At 43.9% G+C, this 20,222-nt stretch overlaps 1 protein-coding gene across 1 annotated transcript in view; it reads left to right on the forward strand.

Moving 5' to 3' along the window:
• The first annotated feature begins 572 nt into the window (after nucleotides 1–572).
• CIDEA (cell death inducing DFFA like effector a) overlaps nucleotides 573–20,222 on the forward strand; it is a 64,953-nt gene continuing 45,303 nt past the window's right edge. Inside the window, exons 1-2 of the mRNA XM_088469816.1 lie at nucleotides 573–749; nucleotides 15,386–15,533. Coding sequence (XP_088325942.1) covers nucleotides 697–749; nucleotides 15,386–15,533 — 201 coding nt within the window. The 5' untranslated portion in view covers nucleotides 573–696. The remainder of the gene's footprint in view (nucleotides 750–15,385; nucleotides 15,534–20,222) is intronic.

Raw genomic sequence — 20,222 nt, forward strand, 5'->3', positions numbered from 1 at the left:
GGTGCCCATACACGGTGCGATAAAGTAGCCGATCCAACGGATTAGTACGATTTGGCTGCAATATCGTACCATGTATAGGCATGATATCGGCCAGTGCGCGCACCCGTGGGGACGTACATCACACCCCCACAACTTACTGCAGGTTCAGTCGATCTGGGGATGCGATGTGCGATCCCATGCAGCGCTATGCGGGTGGGGGAGCCGGCATATCGGGCATTCGGACACCTGATCGCTCTGTGTGTGGGGACCGCCCGATATGTGTCGCACCGTGTATGGCCAGCTATAAATGCATGCACTGTAAGGTTGCTACACAAGACGAATTGCGCAGGTTCTGTGGCTGATTAAAAGCAAAATTGCAGACATGAAGACAGTCAGCCACAGAATCTGTATAAATCATATGTGTCCCTGATTAAAAGGATATTATAGCAGCCGTAATATACTGGTAACTCAGCTGAGTTGCTGCTCTTGCAGTTGTATGTAAATGTGATGTCAGTGGGAACTGGATGACGAGCACAGTAGTGGGTGACGCGACCATGTCAGTGAATCAGCTGTTATGGGAGGTGGAGTCCTCTGTGTGTAACTGTGATGGGAATGTGGGAGGAAGCTAATATCTCCGTCAGTGCTGGAAGTAGGGGAAAGGTCACTCCTCCTGCCTTCCCTGGGTTCTATTAGCATTTCATTCACACAGACTGAAGGATGCAGAGTGCCATGGAGTATGCCAATGCCTTATCACCCAAGGCACTCATAAGGTGAGATAGATAGGGATTGCGGCTGTAGGAAATGTGCTATGTACTAAGCGGCTGCCTGCTTTGTATGTCAATCATCCATGTTTTCATGTTGGTAGATAGCTACCTGGTCATTATACCTGATTATGGACAGATGAGCTCAGTTTTGCATTTAATTTTACATTTCAGTGTGTATTTATTAGCTAAACGTATGCATGTGCTCAGCTTGGTGAAATAGAATTGCTTGGTAGGCAGATATACAATTGTCTGTGCAGCTGGTATTACTTAACACAGCAATCCCAGTTACAAATGTACAACCAGTGCTGTTATTATTACAAGTGCTCAGCTGTGTTATCTGATGGGTTTGTGTCCTGTGAGCTAGTACTACAAGTTGTTACTTAGTTTACTTTCCATAATGAACTGCAGGTAATCCAAGCACAATCCTCTCATTGGTAAATATTTTCCATATAGTGCTTAATTACACAATACCATGATAGAATAATAGATGGCATTAATAATGGTATAAAATAATATATCTGCAAGGACATCATTGTAATTGAGAGTAAATATCTTCTAAACATATTTGACTTGTGCTCATGTTAATCCAGCACCTACAATTGTTTTGGTTGGAGGTAAAACAGGTGACTAGAAAAGATTATAGGGATGATTTACTTTTGGCAATTTGGCTAATGTGGATTTTCCTCAATCCTCCTGTCCAATATGGTGTATGGAATGTATTGCGCTAAGGGTTAGGACTAGACTATACAGCGCAGATGGACCTGTGACGTCACACCCACGTGACCCGGACTGAAAGGGGGAGGGGCGAGGCGGGGATGGTAACGGGGGACCAAAAGTGTCCTCTCGCGGGCTCACTGCGCTCGCCACGCTTCTGTCACGGTGGCTTACTGCGCTCGCCACAATTATTTATTCCCCCTCTATGCCCTAGCAGGGGTCTTCAAACTTGGCCCTCCAGCTGCTGTGGAACTACACATCCCAGCATGCACTGCCATAGTTTTAGCATGCTGTTATATCAAGAAGGTGGTAGTGCATGCTGGGATGTGTAGTTCCACAGCAGCTGGAGGGCCAAGTTTGAAGACCTATGCCCTAGTGGATGGTAACGCAGGAGCGGTCCAGCCTCCTGCAGCGGTCACGTGGTGGATACGTCACAGAGGTCCTTTCTCCAACTTGGAAATAGCCGCAAACTTGTGCTAAGCTGGCAGTACTACTGACATTTATTTTTTTTTTTAAGAATTTTTTTTCTTGTAAAGAGATTATGTAGTTTTGGTGCAGTGAGTCGGACAATCAAAGTATATGCCAGCCATCTGTTTATTACACTGAACAGTTCTGTAAGTGGCCACCTCCAACCCTCTAGTCTTTATACTTCAATTAAGTTCATAACCCAACTTGTTTTACTTTATCTTAATGTGTCAGTTTTGGAAAGCACAGGTGATGTTAATGATTCTTTCGTGTAACAGGTGGCTGTTGGTGACTAGAGTGCATTGTATTGACCTGAACCTTTAGGTTGCAGCATTATATGCATAAAGCAAAGTCGTTTCCATGTACATAAATATTTTGCTATGGCTTTTTGAAAATATACCACAGGATACACTAAAGGTTCTAACGTTAATTTACATATGAATTTAAATTAATACATTAACAGAAACCAAATGTCACCATCCAGCAGAAATGAAGTCATTCTTAAGAATACTTACAACAACCAAAGAAAGTATAAGTGCACCTGTTACAACAGGGTGCAAGCTATATTGAGAATAAAACTAGAAGCTGTCCGTGGGAAAGGACATGTCTTTGTCCTATACTGGAACTACCACCCTTCTTTCCTGTTAACAGCTCCTAACTACCATGTGACAGGCTGTGTTTGAAAAATGACAGTTAGGATCTGGTTGGTTGGTACTTTATCTCCATTCACTTTATCTCCATCCAAGGTTTAGTAAATAGACCCCATAGTCACCGAGCAGTAAGGGGTTAGTTCAGAGGTTTCCAAACTCTGTCCTCAATGCGCCCTAACGACAGTCCAGGTTTTAAGTATAACCATGCTTGGGCACAGGTGACTTAGGGGGTGATTCAAGGTCTGACCCTATTGCGATCGCAGCTGCTACGATAGCACTATTATGGTAGTGCAGCATGAGACCTCACGCCCCCTGCATGCATTACTGTTACAAGCTGCATTTGTAACACCCGGCGAAAGCAGTTGTTTAAAAGACACCAGGAAATCTCCATCAACTGACGGAGATTCTGGCCTCTCCCCACCCAATCACTGACAGTCTGCTGCCACTCTGCATGCGATCACACAAGACCCGTATTGCACATATGCAGTACGGGTCTTGCGCCGGCGCAGAACAGCACAATCTGAGATGTGCACTAACCATCGGGTTAACGCACATCTCTGAATTAACCCCTGAATTAGTATCTGTCTTTTGTTTAACCATCTGTGCGCAACCATGGATATCCTTAAACCCCGGAGTGTTAGGGTGCCTTGAGGATAGAGTTTGGGAACCTCTGGGTTAGGTGCTTTTTGTGTGAGTATCTATGTATGTATGTATGTATGTATGTATATAATCTTTATGCTCCAAGTGACACTGCAGACTGCTCCTCTGGGAAGCCCAAGTGAAAGTAGAGGAGAGATCACAACTCTCCAGTAAACCAGTTCAGAAAGAGGTCCTCAGATGAGTGGTGCAGGTGACAGGTCTATTCTAAAGAGGATCTGTGACTAGAGGAGGTTTTCATTACCTTCACACAAACAACATCAAAAATGCCCTCTGTTCTCCTGGACCAGGTCTTGCCCAGGGTCATAAATAGGGCTGTGAAAGAGGGGAAGCTGCCCAGGACATAAATCTGAGGGGCTAAGTAGGGAATTCATATTTTAAGTTGGGTACACATATAGTGATGTGTGTACCCAGCGATGTGATGTCTGACGGGCCGACATATGGGGCGCCCGGTACACATTACACGATCAACCGCCCGATAAGTCTGGCATAGGCTCCATTCACCTGCCTGGCGTCAACAGCTGGGTCGTTCCATTGGCCCTAGCCCTACATGCAGGTTGACGGAACAACCCTGATGGACGACTTGCAGGATCGCGCATGGTCGCCCATAGTGGGTACACATTTGCCGATGTGGAAGCTATGTCTGCCCGATCCGCCGAAGCGGGCGACACATCTAATGTGTACCCACCTTTAGGCTCTAAAATCTGTGGGTGGTAATCATTTTGTGCTGTGGCAAGGTGTCCTCTGTGGGTAAGTCACTTCCTGGGATGGGTGACCTGACGTACCGTTTTTTATATTTTATAAAGAAAATGCTTTACATATGTTGTACCCACATCAGTGAGAATATCAGGCTTAAACGTAAAAATCCATAGGCATATCTATAAATAAACATAAGTTGTTATAGTCAGACTAGACGGTATACAATCGGGAAGCTGGCTACCTTAATAGCGGCAGCCGGCTTCCCGACTGTCATATCCCGGCGAGGGTGAAATGCCGGGCGTCTATATCTAGACACCTGTCATTTCCCCAATGCCGGGAGACAGGCGCCCGGCATCCCGATCAAAGGGATGCCGGGCGCCACGAGCGGACAGCCGTGGGAGTGGAGGGTTAGGTATATGGCACCCGGGGGGGACTTAGGGTTAGGCACCCCCCCCCCGGGAGGGTTAGGCTAGGGGGAGGGAGGGTTAGGCACCCCCGGGGGACTTAGGTTTAGGCAGTGATGAAGGGGGGGGGTTAGGGTTAGGCACAGGGGGGGAGGTTTAGGTTAGGCACCCCTAAGGAGGGTTAGGGGGGTTAGGTTAGGTTAGTAGATACTTAACTTAGGACGATCGGGATTTCCAGCACTGTCGGGCTTCCGCTGCCAGGCTCTGCTGGTTTGTCGGGCTGCCGCTGCTGTGATTCGAACTCCCGGCCATGCGGCAGCCGGGATATCATACCGATTCCGACTAGATATTGCGATGAATTGAATAGCTCCTGGACCAACTTCCCGGCGCTATTCACCTCGTGCTTAATTGCCCCCTATTGTCTAAGGCTGTCTGTGGAGTGAAAGTGAATGATTCGAATTTACAGCATATAACACGTCCTCCTTTTTGTTTCACAGTCAGCTTATCCATGGCATCGCAGTTTGTGGGGCAAAATTGTGACCACCCAAGATGTATTTATGAGTATTATAGGTATAGAAAACTGCTATAACAGTAAAGCATAATTTAGAAAGCGAAGACTTCATTTTAAATATCCCTGGACATTGTAAATATGCTGCAAATTTGAATGGGTTTATTATAAGCGGTTTAAAGGCAGCTGTTATAGATAGCATAAGAAGGTCTTATGTAACATTGCACGCTGATTCTTACTTTCACATGATCCATTTATTTTTTTCACTTTTCTGGCAAAACATGAAACTTTTTCTTTGCAAATAGGGTTTAGTTTAGGTGATAGATATTTTCCTCATTTTGGAGCACTGTCTCTCTATTGGTCCAGGGAAGCCTATAAAGTGCTTTGGGTTTTCACACTTGGTGTAATTGCACAGCAGCAATTACACCAAACAGTCATTTTGTCTGGTAGTGTTGAATCTGACACTGAAGTAAAAATGGGTATTATTTGCTACCATGAGGCTGTCCGCCTGCAAACTTGCTTGTAATTATGAGGAATATTATTTAGGGCAGGCCACTTTGGATTGACCCATACGATAAAACTAGCCATATACAGTCAGGTGCATAAATATTGGGACATTGACAGAATTTTCATATTTTGGCCTCTATTGACCACCACAATGGCTTTGAAATGAAACAAACAAGATGTGCTTTAACTGCAGACTTTCAGATTTAATTTGAGGGTAATTACATCCAAATCAGGTGAACAGTGTAGGAATTACAATGGTTCTATATGTGCCTCCCACTTTTTAAGGGGCCAAAAGTAATGGGACTAACTAAACAATCCTAAATCTAACTTTCACTTTTTAATACTTTGTTGCAAATCCTTTGCAGGCAATTACAGCCTGAAGTCTGGAACGCATAGACATCACCAGACGCTGGGTTTCATACCTGGTGATGCTCTGCCAGGCCTCTACTGCAAATGTCTTCAGTTCCTGCTTGTTCTTGGGGCATTTTCCCTTCAGTTTTGTCTTCATCAAGTGAAATGCATGCTCAATCGGATTCAGGTCAGGGGATTTGACCTGGCCATTGCATAACATTCCACTTTTTAGCCTTAAAAAAACTCTTTGGTTGCTTTTGCAGTATGCTTCGGGTCATTGTCCATCTGCACTGTGAAGCGCCATCCAATGAGTTCTGAAGTATTTGACTGAATATGAGCATATTATATTGCCCGAAACACTTCAGAATTCATTCTGCTGCTTTTATCAGCAGTCACATCATCAATAAATACAAGGGAACCAGTTCCATTGGCAGTCATACATGCCCACGCCATGACACTACCACCACCATGCTTCACTGATGAGGTGGTATATTTTGGATCATGAGCAGTTCCTTTCCTTCTCCATTCTCTTTTCTTCCCATCACTCTGGTACAAGTTGATCTTTGTCTCATCTGTCCATAGGATGTTGTTCCAGAACTTTAATGGCTTTTTTAGATGTTGTTTGATAAACTCTAATCTGGTCTTCCTGTTTTTGTGGCTCACCAATGGTTTACATCTTGTGGTGAACCCTCTATATTCACTCTTGTGAAGTCTTCTCTTGATTGTTGACTTTGACACATATATACACCTACCTCCTGGAGAGTGTTCTTGATTTGGCCAACTGTTGTGAAGGGGTTTTTCTTTACCAGGGAAATAATTCTTCTGTCATCCACAGTTGATTTCCGTGGTCTTCCGGGTCTTTTTGGTGTTGCTGAGCTCTCCGATGCGTTCTTTCTTTTTAAAAATGTTCCAAACAGTTGATTTGGCCACACCTAATGTGTTTGCTATCTCTCTGATGGGTTTGTTTTGATTTTTCAGCCTGATGATGGCTTGCTTCACTGATAGTGACAGCTCTTTGGATCTCATATTGAGAGTCAACAGCAACTGATTCCAAATGCAAATGTCACACCTAGAATCAACTCCAGACCTTTTACCTGCTTAATTGATAATGAAATAACGAGGGAATAGCCCACACCTGTCCATGAAATAGCTTTTGAGTTGACAGTCCCATTACTTTTGGCCGCTTAAAAAGTGAGCGGCACATATAGAAACCGTTGTAATTCCTACACCGTTCACCACCTGATTTGGATGTAATTACCCTCAAATTAAATATAAAAGTCTGCAGTTAAAGCACATCTTGTTTGTTTCACTTCAAAGCCATTGTGGTGGTGAATAGAGGCCAAAATATGAAAATTCTGTCAATGCTCCAATATTTATGCACCTGACTGTAAATGGCGAGTTGTGAAGATGTTTTTGGGTCTTCAAGAAGTCCAAGTTTCCCTCCATCCACTGGCAGACAGGATTTTCTGCTCAGACAGGTACAGTAGCTATTTACTAAGCAATACATTTCTTTTTCCTGTTCGTTTGCTTGGCTGAAGGTCCCTAACTTGTGTGCAGGTTGTCTGTATACACACTGCTTGTCGATCAAATAAGTCACCCATAGTTTTATTATTTTACACAACACTCTTAAGCTTTACTAACTAATAAATAAGACACAGACAACTGTATAGAATTGGTAAGAGAGGTCACAGACAAATTTATTATATGAAATTAGAATTGTTAATTAGTCCTGGTGGCGAAAAAGCAGTGCTACCTCGGTCTACAGCTCATAATTAATTGATTGCTTTACTAAAAATGGGGTGGAGTTTTCACCACCCCCTGCGCAAGCTATCCTGGGTAGAGCCACCTCCCCTTAACTAGCATAGTGCTGGCCCCTCTCTAGGATGAAGACCTGGTTCTCCCTTAAGGTAGTAACCGACTTGCCTTTCTCAAAGGGGAAATGCTAGCCAAGCTTTGCTGCGCTAAATTGAGCCGCCGAGGAGCACTGCTTTCCGCCAACAACGTGGACAAGAAGAATGGCCACGTAACGCCACCAAAGAAAAAACCCAGCCCATACTAACTATTCCAATGAGGCTAGGATATCAGCGACAAAAAACCCTAAACCTTCTTCAGTGAGGTGCACTCCATCCAGCCTATATAAATGCACCTCCTCATAATGAAGACGAGGGTGTTTGATAACACGCACGCCTAAGCCAACCACAAACCTAGACACTGCAGGATTCAGCTTCCTTCTTACTCTGTCTAGTGCTGCCCCACCTTGTGTACCTCGCCAGAATCTCCTTGGAATCATCTCAGACCAACAAATTTTAACCAGCGGCCAACGTTCTACTACCAATTTCAAATCTCGCCTAATAGCAATTATCAATTCAACTCCTTTACACGTGCCCAGGTCATTACCACCCAAGTGCATGACCAGACAGGTGTCCCCCACTTGCTCTCTGACAGCCATAGCAGGTCCAAAAGACCGCTCCACCTAAAACCTCTCAACCCTATCCAACGGACTTTAACAGGGGGTAAACTGGCCCCCTGATGCCTACCAGCCCAGTAAACAAAAGAATGCCCAACAATCCACACCCGGCAATCTTTCTTCAAAAAACCTGTGATGGAAAAAACCGTATAACATAACGTTAATAATGTTGAAATAACTGCTGAACAAAAACTTGAAAACGGAACAAAAACAGGGAAGGGTAAACTTGAGTTGTTTAAGCGGCCCAGATGGAGGTGAACTACACCAAACCACTTTCTTTGAGGGCAAAGGTGAAAATAACTCCAATCCCCCCTAGCGGCGGTTAGCATAAGGCACTGGGTTTCCTAAATAACAAACTCGCCAGGGGCGCCACTACTTCTGTAACTTATTACCCCTTATATAACCCTTGTAAGCTGAAGACTTCCATCTACCTAAGTGCTTAATTGCCTCCGTGGAAGAACCTGATGCTGCAGCGCAAGTTGCCGCCCTAATCCTAAATGAATGGGTGCCGTACTCCTCAGTTGGCAAATCCAAAGCTATCAGGAACTTGGATAGGGGGGAAAGATCTTCATGAATAAGGCATTGAGCTCCACCTCTAGGACGCTGTTGATTAAATCTGTTAGCTAGAGTGACCGGGCAGATGCTCAGCTCAGGGTGCGAGGGAACAGAAATCCAACGCCCCCGACCCATCTGATCCGTTTTGGACTTGTGTATTTTTAACAATATGGCACTTTCTTTAACTACAACATTACACAAAAGCAACCCTGAGTTGACTGATGCTTTATTTTTAGCCACTAACTTCCCAACCCGTAATGCACCAAAAAATGCGATCACAAAAGCCAAACTAAACACATTCGCTTCAAATTCACCTTTGGCTACTCCTGAAACTGCCAACACTAAAGCCTTCAACATACCCACATCTGTTGGCCTACGGGAATCGGCCGGAGCCGCCTGCTCCCTCGCCCAGCTTTTCATCGCTTTTAGTAATGATGAAAGACTTCTTAGGATCATTTAAACCGTACATTCGAGAGAAATATGAAATGCCAGCTAAGACACCAGACATCGAAGCTTTTGAACGTCCACTTTCATGCCCCTGCCACACAAATTCAGACGTGCTGACCTGCAGCTCCTTACCCAGCTCAGAGCAAACCATGAATCCTGGCAGCCGGGGCCAATGACCTAAACCTTACCCACTGGAACCGAGACAAGGCATCAGCTATCCCATTCTCCACCCCAGGAACGTGCCTGGCCCTAAAATCAATGTTTCTCAACAGACAAACAAAAACTAAATGCCTAAGCAGCCTGAGCACTTGTGGGCAGACCGACCTCTGGTTGTTAATGGCTTGAACCACCCCTAAGTTATCGCACCAAAACACTATTCTCCGATTGCTAAACTTTGAAGCCCAGAGCTCCACCGCTACCACAATTGGAAATAGCTCCAACAGAAGCAAATTACGAGTCAAACCCTCCCAATGGCACGAATCGGGCCAAGCTTCAGCGCACCATTCCCTGCCAAAAAATGCTCCAAAACCCAATGACCCTGATGCGTCTGTGAACAATTGAAGTTCGTGATTGGCTACAGACGAAGCAAGCCAAATGGGAACCCCATTAAACTCTCGCAGGAATCTTAACCAAACCTTAAAGTCTTCGCTCCAGCCTGCGACAAAAAACCCTACCCATGGGAATGACACGACAAGCAAAATTCAGCAAACCTAAAAGCGACTGCAGTTGCTTCAGAGTTATTTTCTTAACTGATGTAAAATGCAATAACAACTCGCTGATCCTCTGCACCTTATCACAGGGGAGCCTGCATAAGCCCAAATCAGTGTCGATTTCAATACCGAGGTAAGATAAACTAGTAACGGGGCCCTCCGTTTTTTTGTGTGCAATGGGAACCCCCATTGTACCAAAAAGTGTCTTGATCGAAAAAAGCAGGTCACTACAGACTGCGCTATCGGCCGGCCCTACTAAAAGAAAATCGTCAAGATAATGAGCGACGCCTGCATGGCCAGTGCCCGCTTGTAGACACCACTGCAAAAAGGTGCTAAAACACTCAAAAAAGGAACAAGAAATAGAACAGCCCATGGGCAGACACTTGTCTATGTAAATTGAATCTCCAATCCGAAAGCCCATGTACTTAAATGATTCGGGATGCAAAGGGAGCAACCTGAAGGCCGATTCAACATCTATCTTTGCTAACAGAGCCCCTTTACCAAAATCCCGCACAATACCAAGTGCATCATCACATGACTGGTATGTGACACTGCAATCGCTCGGATCTAAAGCGTCATTAACTGACCCTCCTTCCGGGTAATACAAGTGCTGAATTAACCTGAACTTACCTTGCTCCTTTTTTGGGACCACGCCTAACGGGGAAATGCAAAGATTTTCCAGAGGCGGAGAGGTGAAAGGGCCACACATACGCCCCAAACTCAGCTCGACCTCTATTTTCTCCGCGACCACCTCTGGAAAATCCCTAGCTGACTTAAGATTTCTTTTAGCTACAACCATAACTGGACGAACCAACGGTAACCTAAAACCCTCCTTAAAACCTTGTAATAGGAAGGCCGCTTCCTCCTTAAGAGGATAACGCCTCAACCAGCGCTCTAATACTTCCAATCTTATTGGCGACGCAGCTTTATTTAGCACCTGTACGCTGGTCCTTTTTTTCCTGCTTCGGAACCCCCGGAACGATTTCATTCTTTTGCTGTATGACTTCCCCCACATAGCATGCACACGTGCCGGTAGTGGCAACTGGCTCCTCTGCTACACTGGGCATTATTAAACGCGTAGCACTTCCCCTTGCCTCCCGTATTAAATCTGGGGCGGGCCGGAAAGGGATGTTTACGCCCCACCGTAGGCTCGACAGCTGATTGGGCTTGCTGCGTAACTTCCAGCCACACCTCAACATTCTTAAACCCAAAACTAAAAACTTTCTGGCCATCCTGTTTTTTTCCTAAAAAGTTCATCATACTGTCTCCAAACATTATGCCCAGCTGCAACCTGCATACCCTGGACTAAATGCAGGTACTTCAGCACATTTAGACATTCAGCTGGGCGTGTCTCGATATAACAGGCAGCAAACACATACATAACAGTCAGCCAATTCTGATAACTTCTCCTGGCCTCCTCTGCTACTACTCTCCCCTTTTTTGCTGTGTCTAACGCCTTCTTAGCGTCATGAGTAATGGCGAACATGTCGACATAACGACCTTTACGAATTCGCTCTCAGGTCCAAAATCAAACTCCTCTTAATATTGCCGTGTTGGAGCAATGGACCGCATCCCCCGAAGCGTCTGGAACCGAGCTGGCCGCTATACTACCCGCTCTTTTGGGACTCTTGCCTTTACCCTTCAACTGTTGCACAAAATATTTCATGAGCTTGCGTGGCCTCTCCCCAGAACTAGAGGAGTCCGAAGACTCATCAGAATGTGATACAGTGCCTTCAATTGCGCAGCTAACACTCATCTCACCTGATCCAGACACCGACGGGACCTCAGGCGTATCCCTGGAGGAGGAGGCTTGACCCACGATGTGCGGCACGCCCATTGAGCTTACATCAGTGACGACCTCCCTTGAAGTTGACGTGGATGCCAAGGGCTGAACTAATGAAACCTGCGGGCTCGAGACATTCGGATTAGTAATTGGAGCAGAGGGAGGACAAGTAGCAATAGGCGCAGGGGGGGGCACTGCGCAGGGGGAGTTAATGGGGAACTTGTAGGAGGGGAAGGGGGGAGCGCAGAAGAAAGTGGTAGGGGCTGGGCTGGTGTAGGGAAAGATTGACGCTCTACTGTGTTTGATGGCAATGGCGGGGGAGGGGATTGTGGAAGGGGGGGTTGGCACACCAGCTGCTGGTGTACGTGCTGCCCAGGAATGAACTGAACCTCTTGGTGCATGGGTGCAAAATTGCCCGGGGCAGAAAAGAACTGCTGGGGAAAAAACCTAGGCGCTTGTGCGTACGAGTTAGGATAAAATTGCTGGTTTGCAAATGACTGCTGGTATGAACCCTGGCTGAAGTAAGGTGAAAAACCAAATGGAGGGGTGGGGGCGGGGCCAGGCCGATAATGCAAGAACTGCTGCCCCGCGTTTACGTAGGCTGCAGCAGGTGGGGGGGTCGGCCCTGGAGCCAGCAACCTGGGCCAAGAACCATAAGGGGTTGCCCTATCTTGCTGCGCAAATGGCCTAGTGAAATGGATAAAAGGGGGTTGATGCAAAGTATCTGCAGGCATGCTAGCCTGACTCCTATGATAGGCCTGCGCCCTAGGCGCTGAGGCAAACCCCGGTCCTCCTGTCCCTAGGGCAGAGAGGGGGGAGTCAGAGGAGGTGAAAACCTCCTCCTCATCTAAAATGGCCACCAGAGGCATGGGGGCATGGCTAGCGGCTGGGGACGCCCGGCCTGCAATCCCCCTAACCCCTTGGGCCAAAATATTTGGGGGGTCCCTAGAGCGACCGCCGGACCTGGCGCGTTTATAATATCGGGGCTGCCCGCCGCTGTAGTCGGAGCGGCGGGCGGGAGCGAGCTGGGGCCCCGCGCAGTCCAAAATGGCCGCCGGGAAGATGTCACTGTGCGGGGAAGCCGGGTGGGCAGCCCCGCTAACGTCAGGCGGGGGAAACAGCCGGGGGGTGCTGGGTGCACTCCCCGCACCCCTGGCCAACCAAGCCCAGAGGCCGGATGGCGAAGGGGCCGGTGGGAGCGGGGCGGCGGAGGTGCCAGACGCTGTGGCCGCAGCGGCGGGAGGAGAGGGCCCGCGCGCGCTGTGGACACGCGCGCACTCCGGGCAAGAGGAGAAGCCGCGGCGACCGCTAATGGTCTGGCAGCCTCCGCAAGGCGGCTGGGAGGGGGGGCATTTCTGCGGGGACAGGGCATCGTGCTGCAAACGGGGGGGGGGGAGGGGGGTTTGGGATAACAGGAGATAGAGGAAAAGAAATAAACAGGAAAGGAAGAAAAGAGAAATAGGTTGATAGAGAGTAAAGCTGGCCACACACTAGACCAACTTACATCCAACCAGCCAACTTGTTGATTGGTTGGAATGAAAATCTGGTAACGGATGGGAGTAACTGATCAGCAATTTGCTCCTAAATACCAGAAAACAGATGAAAATGGTCATCAGACAAGTTTGTTAAATGTTTGATCTAAACAATTTGTTCAAACAGTTTTTGTCCATTTTCCTGTGTTTGGGAGCAAATTGCTGATGGTCATTTGCTTTCATTCCAACCAATCTACAAGTTGGCTGGTTGGACAGATAATCTTTAGATGTGTGGCCAGCTTAAGGCTATGTGAAAAGGAACACAATGAAAGAAAGAAAAAGATATGAAAAAATGTTTGTGAAAAATGAACTGCACACTATAGCTACTGAGTACTTATCACTCTGGATCTCAAAATGGAAGGAGACAGTTGACTCCTCCAGCCTTAAATGCAAGTGCTAAACCCCACCTCGACGGGGCAGCTAATAGGCTAACCAGATAATGATTGGCAACTGACCTCCACCAATTACAAACTATCAACAAAACCAGCTCTAACTAGTACTGTACTCAATAAAAAACAGTGTGCTTATATCTTCTCAAGCTTAATCAAGCATTCAAATATTTTAATCACATTTACACCAGTGTCATCAGCACAGTAGTTCTACTTGGCAAATTATCATAGACAAAACCTGCCTTACCAGGCAATTATTAAACACATATTGGCATTTTATTAATGAAAAGAAATCTATAAAGCACAGTTTTATTAATGCGTTAATAATACATTCTGATTGTCATTACCCTTTAAGTAAGAAGTAAATAGGTGAAACAAGACATTAGTACAGATTAAAATGTTCTGTCCCAATTGATCATCATAATTTATCATTATCTATGAATGCTACTTCTGATAGTACTCCAATGGAGAAAGTGTCCTTTGTTGGTACTGCACACAAGGTGTACATTGGACAGACCCTCTTATTATTTAACAGTAATATACTTATTGTGCAAGGCAGTATCCAAAATAACTCTCCGATCAGTGCTGTCCTGTAGGACCAGTAAATACACACCAGCATTGATCTTAAGGTAAAATCAGCAGCTATTGCATTCGTCAGTTCACCAGGGAAAAAAAAACAAAACAAAACAACTGCTAATGAAAGTTTTTTGGGAAAAACATTTGTCGACCTGTCATTCAACCTTAATTATTATAAGGGGTCCCATTTTTGCCTAGAAGTGACTCTGGAAGTAATAACTTTTATAACTCTGTTGTAAGACATTAACGCAATTTTCATTCTTCCTGATATAATTCAATCATTTCTGTATATTTTAGTAGTAGGTATTGTAAGTAGGTACTGTCTGATATTTAATTACCATAGTTAATTATTGTGTCCCTGTGAAGTGACTGCTGTAAACAGATTATAGGATAGAAATTAGATCTGGAATGCAGTGTAATTTGGATTACCTTGATCCCAAGGCAATGTCATTAAAATATGACTACTTCTGTTCTGTTTACAAATATAAAAAAAATGTGTAAAACACGTACACACATAGCGAATTAAAAGAACGATAACGATATCGTTATCGTTCAAATCGATCATTTAAATGGTCCCTACCAATTTACCATCGACCAGCGATGCGCAGCCACGTATGGACGATAGCGATATCGTCCATGGGCCGTGCATGCCTGTCAACTTGCTCGATATTGAGCAGGCTACTATAGGGACCCACGATCGTTGATCACGGGTCGCTGTAGTCGTCGGTAAGTAGGTTGTGTGCTGGATGATCGACATTGGTCATCCAGCACACCAGGGAGGTTGCATAATGATCAGCCAGCGATATCGTATCCCTGGCTGATCACTATGTGTGTATGCACCATTACTATACAGAACTATGTACATAAAATACAATTTTTGTTTCTTTTTAGCACTGTTCCGTCACCTGTAGTACGTCTTAGCACCATTCTCTAAGACGTTGTAGTAGCCTGGTACATTACTGTATAGCCCTATTCTCTGTGACATGTAGTACAATGTGTAGAGTGGTATGTCTTAACACTTCTCTGTGACATTTAGTACAACATGTAGCAGCTGTTGGCTTTTTCTGTGCATTTCATTGCAAATTCCTAACGACATATTTGGCGTATAAGTATGTGCAAGCACTTTTGTGCATCCTATACCTTCTCTCAATTGTACTCCTTGTGAAAATCATGCTTACTGTATCTTGTTTTTTTTTTAATATTCGTAACTTCTGTCTCTTACTTCTAGATCCTTTACTACTGTGGGTGCCTCACTGACCAGGAAAGTTCTATTTCCGCCTCTTCCCCCGCCACAACGACCTTTTCGGGTCTCTAACCATGATAGGAGCACACGAAAAGGTGTGGTAGCAGGTACATTAAAGGAACTCATTGAAAAGGTACGTCAGCAGTCTACATTTCTAAGTACTGTTCTATCTATTATAATATTTGATTTTATATAAGAACATGTCAAAAGCAGAATGTCCAATAAAATGTGTAAGGTGGTGGAAAACCCGCCTAGACAGCAGGGCATAATGAAGAAAAAGAAACAAAGGTAGGTATTGCACCTGTTCACCTAGTGCCTAATTTAATGAAATTGTAGCTTTCTAAATGTACACATTGCAGTGAGTAGGGGTTCAATAGCTTTCTCTTCCTTTCGTTTCTGTTCCGATCAATGATAGATTTATACTGGGAGGGCTGCAGTCCTCCCAGTATAAATCCATCTCCCCCGTAGAGTGCAGAGGCTTCACATTGGAAGGGTTTTCTGCTAATCACATGCTGCACCAGCAGTCACAGGCAGGGTGTTTTCTCTCTCTGTGATTGCCTGTCCAGACTGTGAGTAGCACAAAGCGCTTCAAGCTGGGCAGCCCCCCTCCAGTCGATGGGTAGGAGTCGCCACTGGTCCCAATAGAAATTGGTATGAATCCACACTGAATCCCAGTAGATTGTTGCAAGTCCAAGTCACTCTTTTTTACTCTTGCAAGGATATGTTTTGCTTTAGTGTAACTGAAAACTATGATTCAGAGTTGTATGCTGTGTACACAGCAACAGGAGTGCCAAAAGGGTGGGGGGAGCGAGTACTAATTGCCCGGGCCTGGACTTCATGGAGGGGCTCGGCGGGGGCTTCTGTGTGCTGCTGTGTGCGGTGGGACCAAGGAGGCTGCTGAATCGTATGTGTGTGTTTGTGAACAAAAAAGTCTTTAAAATATAAAAACATATTTTGAATTGTTTGATTCCTTAAAGTAGGTCCCTTTTGCTTTGATGATAGCTTTGCACACTCCTGGCATTCTCTCAATCAGCTTCATGAGGTAGTCTCCTGGAATGGTTTTGAATTAACAGGTGTGCCTTGTCAAGAGTCAATCTGTGGAATGACTTGCCTTCTCACTGATGTTTGAGACCATCAGTTGTGTTGTGCAGAGGTAGGGTTAGTACACAATGGACATCACTATTTGACTACTGTTGTAATCCATATTATGGTACCAACCACTCAACTCCGTAAATAGAAACGACAGTCCATCATTACTTTAAGACATGAAGGTCAGTCAATACGGAAAATTTCAAGAACTTTTAATGTATCCTCAAGTGCAGTTGCAAAAACCATCAAACGTTATGATTAAACTGGCTCTCATGAGGACTGCCCCAGGAAAGGAAGACCAAGAGTTATCTCTGCTGCAGAGGTTAAGTTCATTAGAGAAGGAAATGGGAGCGCTGACAGTGGCTGCTAGTTTAAAAAATGTATAATTTTATTGCATATAACACAATTCCAAAAATTATTTAAAACATCAAAAAATGAAGGTACAGATGGATTTAATTAATTGGGCTTTTATTGCCACACTATTAAAGCACGGAGCCGGCTCCACCATAAAATATTAATTAATATCAATATATGAATTCCTCCAAAGACTCATACAAAATTTATTTCTAAAACACACACATTGGAATGGGGCGGAGCGTAAATAAAAGTCATTAGTCACAGCCTGCCAGCATGGATTAATTGCTGTTAGTATTAATATCCACTTATACCCAGTTAGTAAAGGGTTAATGAGTGTGGAGAAAACAGCACAGCTCTTTCAGCGCAGATTAGAATGTTAGTATTGCAGTGTTAATGTTGCAGTGGAAAATAGGTGATTCCTATAGTAAGTACATTACCATCCAACCATTTGGGTAGAAAGAACAGGATGTATTGTGGCAGTTAACCTCTACCCCAGTCCCAGGGGGAGGAAGCTCATGCAATGGTCGCCTGCTCACAGATATAGAAGAATATCAGCCAAAAGTTTTTACCACTTAGTGCACCATGTGGTCCGGAGGTGCTTGTGTCCTCAGGCAGAGGGACCTCTACTCCTGGATCCTGGCACTTGTTACCGCTCATGGTGAACCAGTGGGCTGTATGGGCAGGTTGCTGCATGCTGGCTGGTGACCGCTCCGTCAATTCCAGTGGTGTACTTCCGGTATGCGTACCACCTGCGTTCCACGAGTCAGCTGACGCATTTCTCCGCCCAATAACGCGGCGGTTTCATCAGAGGATGGCTCTAGACTCATTGGTGCTCTGTTATATCCCTCTTAGAATGTCCGGATTGGTTGCTTTTCAATCCCATTTAAAAATTAACTACTGAAATGCCACAGTCTTGTCTAACAACGGGATAAACACTCTGCACATGCATATTATGGTGAAACATACATTTTACAATCTGTATATTTTTACAGATTTGAGTGATAATGTAGATAGTGAGATCATTTAATGATTTTAATAAATTGTTTAATAAACTAGAAACAACATGTATGGCAGAAACCAGGAATTGGTGGGATCAAACCACTTTGCGTAAATACATTGATAATAATGTATATAATTTTAAATACATCGGAGAAAGCCTTATTAAGCAAGGGGTTGAAATACGCCCCAGCTAAAAAAACAAATTTGTTTACTTTGTTGATTTGAACAGATTTTTTAGAAATTTAAGCAGAAAAAGATATTTTGCATTAAAACAGCTTAAATATAGAAATGACGAGTCCTAGGGGTCTACGGATATTTAAATCCGCGTCCTTTAGAGATGATGAAGGGTTTCTAAATAATTGGAACAAAATCCTGGACACATGCTCCTTTCAGTTAATGGAGCTATTGATTGACTATAGGGGGGGGGGTAAAATTAAGGAATTACAAATAGAGATTGAAAGGACACAAGAACAATTAAAACTATTTGACAACACTATGGAGTTTCAAGAAAGAAATGCTAAGGTAAATAAAAAAATTGGAGGATTTTGAAAAATCAATTATCCAAGTAAAGGACAAAAAACTGGAAAGAGACAGAAGTGATTATGAAAGGGGTAGAGTTAGAACCTACAATAGAGGAGGGAGATATCAATCGAGATCAGGTAATCGGAACATTCAATGGAACCCTATCAGAAATCACATGTCGAGGTCTAGAGAAACAGGATCCCCAAGAGATTTTTTCCATAAGAGAGGGAAGAAACCGAGTGTATTATCACCCACCAACATCACACATGGGTTTATACATAAAAATAGATATGAATGTCTTGATAAAGAGGAATATACTCCAAAAATGATAGAAATAGGAGGAGCTAGACCTAAGATAAGAGTACAAACAGATAATGAACCACATACTGATACTCGTAATTTTTATAGGCAGAGGGCACATGGGACAGTTTCAGTTAAACAGAAACGAAATGGGAAACCACAAAAGAACAAGAGATTTAGAGGATGTAGAGGTGGGAGAATTAGGACGAGGAAAAAGTATAAGAAAGTAATAAATGAGAGAAGTATATTCAATTTATCAAATAGAATTTTAAATACATCGGAGAAAGCCTTATTAAGCAAGGGGTTGAAATACGCCCCAGCTAAAAAAACAAATTTGTTTACTTTGTTGATTTGAACAGATTTTTTAGAAATTTAAGCAGAAAAAGATATTTTGCATTAAAACAGCTTAAATATAGAAATGACGAGTCCATTCCAATTATCATCGATGAGGAAGATAAAGATGCCATTGAGACATTAGAGGAGCTGGCCTTAGAGGGTTTTGCTGGAAATATATCTCGAATACCCATTTATGATGTCGAGGGGACTGTCAAAAAATCACGTATGCTAAAGAAAAAGTCAGATTTCTATCCTCTGCAATATAAAGGGCCTTGTGTGGAGGGGCTCTATAGGACCCACTATGGATGATTTTAAAAATTTATGTGAAACCATAGAAAAAGCCCCTCTGAAAGATAATGTTACAGTGGAAGAAAGAAGGGCATTAAAAGTATTGATGTCAGATAAAGAAATAACTATTAAAATGGCAGACAAAGGTGGGGGGGTCGTTGTTCAAAATACGTGTGACTATTTGAAAGAAGCACATATGAAGTTAGGTAATTATATTGTTTTATAGAACCCTTTCATACAATCCCACTCACGAATTTCAGAGTCAACTTAGACTTTTGTTGGATGATGCCTTGGCCGGTGGTGCAATATCCAAGGATACTTGGAATTTCTTATACATTACTCATCCCATTATTCCCATATATTACCATCTCCCGAAAATTCACAAGTCCCTCACTGCACCTCCTGGGTGTCCCATTATTTCGGGTATAGGGTCCCTCATATCTAACCTTTCACAATTTGTAGATGTCCACTTACAAAGTCACGTAGTTACCCTGAGATCATTTATAAAAGATACTACACCATTTTTAAACATGATCCGTAATGTAAACTGGAAAAAAACATATCATTTCCTTGTGATGTAGAATCATTATATTCTAACATTCCACACATGACGGGGGTGGAAAAAATTAGGGAGCATCTAGATAAATATGACAATATAAGCGGTAATAATGTAATTGGAATACTCACGGCGCAAATATTCAAAACAGTGGCAGCTCCAAAACACTATCTTAACTCGCCCAATACAAGAAAATAAACATAAAATACTTCAAATCGATAGTGTCACAGGTGCGCTACTTAAACTTAAGTTGTAAGAAAATAGTCCTTATGTTGCTGATCACTCTCTCCAGTGGTTCCTCTTCAGATATTCAACATATAAAACGACAAAAAAACAAGAAAGAACATATGTGTAGGTTTGTTTTAACCAAATGGT

The sequence above is a fragment of the Taudactylus pleione genome, unplaced genomic scaffold (genome assembly GCF_031769625.1).
Source record: "Taudactylus pleione unplaced genomic scaffold, aTauple2 ptg000093l, whole genome shotgun sequence".
In the NCBI taxonomy this organism is placed as follows: domain Eukaryota; kingdom Metazoa; phylum Chordata; class Amphibia; order Anura; family Myobatrachidae; genus Taudactylus; species Taudactylus pleione.